Genomic DNA, 5,710 nt, shown 5'->3' with positions numbered 1-5,710 from the left:
ATTTCATTAATTCATTCTTTTTATGATCTAGACAGCTTAACCGAAAAGTTTACATGAAATTAAAGTTTAACATAAGTATTAGAATTCTCAATGCTACATTTGGGTAAATTAGAAAAGTTGAGGCCTAGCAATGGAAAAAAAAAAGTTGAATCTACCATTGAGAATTCCAAAAAATAGGAGCCTACCATTGAGAATTTCTCAAGATTTACTCGTGTGGCTGTTAAAAAGAAGAGTGTCATTTTCTTGTAATGTGGTGGTTAAAAACATTTACTTATATTTTGTTCTCCTTTAAGTTTTGATCATTCCTAATGATCACGAGATTAATTCTTTTTTTAAAGGAATTTGCAGATCATGATGCAGTCCAATTGTTACGGAGCTTGCAGCAACTTCTCTTTGTTGAATGGTTATAGAAGACGACCATTGCCATACACTAATATTTCAATATCTAAAGTCCTAACGAAAAAAATATCAGCAACGACAGGGAGTGTCTTCAAATGGGCTAATTCAGAAGATAATGATTCTTCTTCACTTGCACTAACTCCAAATTTCATTCTTCCTGTTGAAAGAAGGCCGAACTTAACAGAAGTGTCTAAGTCAGTTCACAAAGTTCCTATAATTGACATGGCAAGCGGGGAATTAGATAGCCATATTGAAGAGATAGCAAATGCGTGCGAGGATTACGGACTTTTTCTAATAAAAAATCATGGAGTACCGCAGGAGTTGTGTGATAGCATGTTATCTGCTGCCACAGATCTGTTCCACCTTCCTCCTGAAACAAAGGCTCTTCTTGTGTCTGATAATCCAGCTAAAGATGTTCGAATCTGTAATCATTATCGCAAAGTAGAGGGCAAGGATGACAAAAAGCCTCAGAGATTTAGTATGTGGAGTGAGCTTTTTAAACATCCTTGGCACCCTACAGATGATAGTTTTGCAGCTCTTTTGCCATCTGATCCTCCAGACTACAGGTATTAATTATTTATGAGCTTTAGCTGACTTTCTCCGTTTTTTAGATGATGCAGTTTATTTTTGGTACTATTTACAAACATGACTTTAACTATCTTTTGTGATTTGTACTTCAGCAAAAATATAGTCATGTGGGATCTTGTTGTATACGACTTAATGTATATTTTCAAAATATTTACTTTTTATAATTTTTGCTTATTGATAATTAGATATATTATGGTTCAAAATAGTACCTCGACAAGTGTGCCAAAAGCAAATGGGTCAATTTTAAAAAACAAAGGTAGTCTGCTTTTTTAGGTAACCTGTTTGCTTTTAGCACACTTGCCGACACATTATGTTGAACCTTAATATCTCTAATTAAAAGCAAAACTTATAAAAAGTTGATATTTTAAAGATATATATTGAGATGAATCTAACGATACCCATGACTATGTTTTTCCTTAAATACAAATCACAAAAGCTAGTCAAAGTTATGTATGTGAATACTGTCAAAAGTCAAAATTGAGTCATTTAGAAAAATGGAGGAACTATAATACAAATTACTTAATTAGTTATATCAAGGTACGGACTATTGTAAGTTTGCATTTTAGGAAAAATTGCAGAATATATGATTAAATTTTTGTATTCATAATGTCAAAGACCTCAAAGTAAATGAATGTAGGAAGGGGATGTCTTATGTGATATTAGTGTATTCTTCATCTTTTTTTTTATCCTGTAATCATAATCCGAGTGTTTTTGTAGTAAGAATTATTCGCTTTCTCGGAAGAGGTCTTATGTGAATATATATTAGTGTAATTTTCATGTTTACAGATTTTCTAATCATAATTTGGATGTTAAGCAGCTGAAAGAAAACATTGCAGGAATAGTTCAGGAAAGCAGTTAACTTCTCAACTAGAGGTTGCTTCTTTTGGTTACCGGTTGGGCTTTCTAGCGATGGGAGATTAGTCACCGGAAGACTTGCTTACTAGTTTATTACTATGATTGAAGGGTCCATTTAGGAGCTTGTACAGGATCCCAACATCCTAGTCCCGCCCCTAAAAAAATTCATTTGTTACTATGGGAAGATAATTACTTATAAATTTGTATGCGATTGTATTTGTTGCTACAGGAAGGTAATTACTATGTATGCTGCGGAAATTGGTATCCTGATGAGTCGGCTTCTGAATTTGATGTCGAAAGGCTTGGGATTGGAGGGAAACTATTTACAAGATAGATTAGGGAAGAATCCGTTGTGCAGAGTTCAAGCAAATTATTATCCACCTTGCACAAATCCAGATCTTACTCTTGGTATGGGTGTTCACACTGATAGAGATGCAATCACAATTTTGCTACCATCTCCAAATGTGCAGGGTCTCCAGATTATGAAAGATAACGAATGCATTGATGTTGATCCTGTTCCAAATGCATTAGTTGTTAATATAGGAGATCAATTGCAGGTTTTCTCGATTTTCTTCCTCTTTTTTTCTATTGCAACTCATTTGTATTTTTCTAAATGATTTTTGTTTCAATAATATTGTGCCTTTACTATGATAGCAATGTTGATCTAGCTTCATATATTTTCGTTTATTGTTTGGATGTAGGTTTTGAGCAATGGAAAATACAAAAGTGTGTTACACAGAGTTGTGACTAATAGATACCAGAGTAGAGTATCACTGGCAATGTTTTATGGCCCAGACAAAGATGCTGTTATGGGTCCAATTGAAGATTTGATTGACGAACAACATCCTCCACTCTACAGGAATTACTACTTCAGAGAATTTCTTGAAGAGTTTCGAAATCAAGAAGGGAAAAATCGTAAAGTTAAAGAATATTTTGAAATTTAAACTTTGTTTACAGTTAGATTGACTTAGGGCCTGTTTGGCAAAACTAGCTATTCCAGTAATTGTTAATTGTTGTAGTAGTTGTTGGGGTAGCTACTAGCTGTCTACTAATAGCAATTAGAGATTAGTGTTTAAAGTAATTGTTTAATTAGGAGTATTTGGCAAAAGTAGCTATTGAGATTATAAAATACAATAAATGACATTCATTGTATAGAGTTTATTCGCTAACCACTACCTATAAATCTCATATGTTATTTGTATTAACGTTCTACAATCGCTACCCATAATCTACTCCAATCGCTACCCGCTAATACAACTACTACCTCACTAAACACTCATAATTTTCTTAAGTAGCGTTTTGACTTTGTCCAACCACTATCCGCTACCTAAAATGCTATTGTCAAACAAGACCTTAATAGTTTTGCAGTCGATCGGTTTTTTCCTGACATATTTAAGACTTGTTTGACAATAGTATATTGAAATTGTAGTAAAAAAATGTTAGTCTTTGGTTTGGTTATGCCCATCCCTTAATAATGGTAATATGTTTACATTACGATTAACTGAAAAAGGATAAATTTGAGTAATAAAAGGAGTACCAAGTATTATTTCATTATTTATATCCTTTATTAAAATGAATGTATTCTTAAAGCAATAACCTTGATTACAAATATATGCATTAGGGAGTTTATATTTTATTTTTAAAGATTCACCATTAACACTATGTAATTTTTCAATTGTTTTTTTCGTAAAAGATGTTAGGAATTAGTCCTTCCCTTATACAATTTTGATCAACTCCACTATCTAGTAATGCTATAGTATTTAAGTAAGTCATTACCTATTTTAAGTGAAATGAGAATATACCATTTTTGAAAATTTATTCTATCTATAATATTTATTTGATCTTCTTTAGTGTCTTGAGAAGAGATTCGAATAGAAGGTGAGTTTGAAGTAGAAGGTTGATCCTTTAGACTATTATTTGATTCTAAATTTCTAATAAAGCTATTCTAGTTTGAAGTTCTAAGTCTTTAGTTTTGAATCCTAACAATTGTTCTTTAATCTCTTTTACTTGAGTTTTAAGAGTGCTAACTTCAGTTTGTAAATCTTTAGTTGTAATTTGTTTGAAAATATTAGGAGTTGGATAACGATCAAATATTTTTGATAAAGTAACTGGTTCAGTTCTAGTAGGATTTTCTTCTTTACAAACAATATCTTTTAACTTTAAAAGGTATTCCTTTTTTATATCTGTATCGTTAATTTTGTCTATAAGTTCAAATAAAAATTCTTTTTCATTATTATCTTTTGTAATAACATTGACGGAAGGAATGGATAATGTCTACATATTTTTTAGGTATAGTCCAGTTTTGAAAATTAATCGAAAAAGATATTTTCTTACTATGTACTATGTTTGAGTTATAACTATCATGTGAAAATAACTTCCTAACAAAAGTAGCCATGATCATATAATAATAAGATTTAGTGCATGAAGCAGTTAAGTAAATGCATATAAATGGGACCAACGGGACCATCCTTACCGAGACCACATTTTCTCCTCTTAACAGCTGACCAACGGATTTATATAACAAGGGCTGGCCAACATCTGACTAACACTTAGTGCAATTTCTTAAAAACTAAACCCAGAAAATTATATATGTAGGTAACTTTTAATGAAAAGTACTAATAATAGATAGTTGAACTAAACTTAATACATATAAAGATAATAGATTTCCTTTTAAATAAACAAAACATAAACTATCCTATTATAATATAGTAGAAGGTTAGCATGAAATTGTAACAACTAGCAAATTCAAGTGGCATATTAGTGGTGTACATCAAATTCACTATAAAACGAAATCACAAAAAGACGAAATAGCGACCAATTCTTAATTTTAACACTATTAGTGGTACTAGTATGAGTATTTAGACTGTTTTAGACTTAATATTGGCAAATCCTATCCCTTGACGTTTTTTGGCTCGGATACCAGGATTGACCCCAGGACTGAACGGGTTTAGTAACGTCTCGGTTGTATTTCAGATTAATTAGATAACGAAAGGGGGACTGTCCGGTAGGTAATTAATCTCGTCAAAGGATTTATAAAACTTTGAAAATAAAAGTATTGAAATTTGTTTTCGATTTCAAAAAGATAGTTTATTATTATTGGATTAATAAGTGAATAAAATCAGTTTTGAAAATTTGAACAGATGTTGAAAACAATTAAAATGAAACACAGATATGAATAATAACTTACTTTGATTGAACTTGAATGAACTTATACAAGGATTGAGTAATAACTAATTTTGAGCGTGAGGCTTTTGTATCTGATTCTTAATTTGCTCTCAATTTTTTGTACTGAAGAAAACACTTAGTTTGCTATGAGGATACATGTAGCTATTTATAGTACATGAATTTTGGATTTTTGTGAAACATTGGCGATAAGGGTTGCCGCTTGAAATGAAAAACATATTTTCTTTTGAGTTTCTCTGATAACTTGGTCTTGGATCTTTGTTTTGCCTGATAACTTGGTTCTTGGACTTATGTTTGAATAGAATCTTGGCTTCAATTCATATGGCTTCATATGAAGGAGTATGATGCATTTCATGCTCAATGGATGCTTTTGCAAGTTTGGACATTTGTTCATTTGTCTTCTTGTTGTAATTGTAATGTTGTCCTTTTGTACCTTTGGGTGATGAATTTAGAATTCAGCAGATAGTCAGGTGGTATACCTGATATTTGTTGAGTTATCATAGAAATACCTACATTGAAAATGTTAGTAAAATATGTCCCTTATTTTATTTTGTCTAAGTGATATTCATTTAGCGGGATCTTTTTATTTTGAATGCCCTAACTTTTGTCAGGAAGATCATGCGAACAATTTTCTAATAATTTGAGTAAGAGTGTTTTGCCTTCTTAAGAGAGAAATTTTCCAGCT

At 31.5% G+C, this 5,710-nt stretch overlaps 1 protein-coding gene across 1 annotated transcript; it reads left to right on the top strand.

The window, feature by feature from the left end:
* The first annotated feature begins 310 nt into the window (after nucleotides 1-310).
* LOC104891401 (protein DMR6-LIKE OXYGENASE 1) lies at nucleotides 311-3,047 on the top strand. Its single transcript, XM_010677088.4, has 3 exons — nucleotides 311-965; nucleotides 2,072-2,399; nucleotides 2,544-3,047. The coding sequence occupies exons 1-3, from the start codon at nucleotides 352-354 to the stop codon at nucleotides 2,784-2,786; spliced, it is 1,185 nt and encodes a 394-aa protein (XP_010675390.2). The 5' UTR covers nucleotides 311-351; the 3' UTR covers nucleotides 2,787-3,047.
* The last annotated feature ends 2,663 nt before the right edge of the window (nucleotides 3,048-5,710 follow it).

The sequence above is a fragment of the Beta vulgaris genome, chromosome 4, assembly GCF_026745355.1.
Source record: "Beta vulgaris subsp. vulgaris cultivar EL10 chromosome 4, EL10.2, whole genome shotgun sequence".
Taxonomy (NCBI): domain Eukaryota; kingdom Viridiplantae; phylum Streptophyta; class Magnoliopsida; order Caryophyllales; family Amaranthaceae; genus Beta; species Beta vulgaris.
Note: the sequence above shows the minus strand (reverse complement) of the source record. Positions and strands in the feature narration are given on the sequence as shown.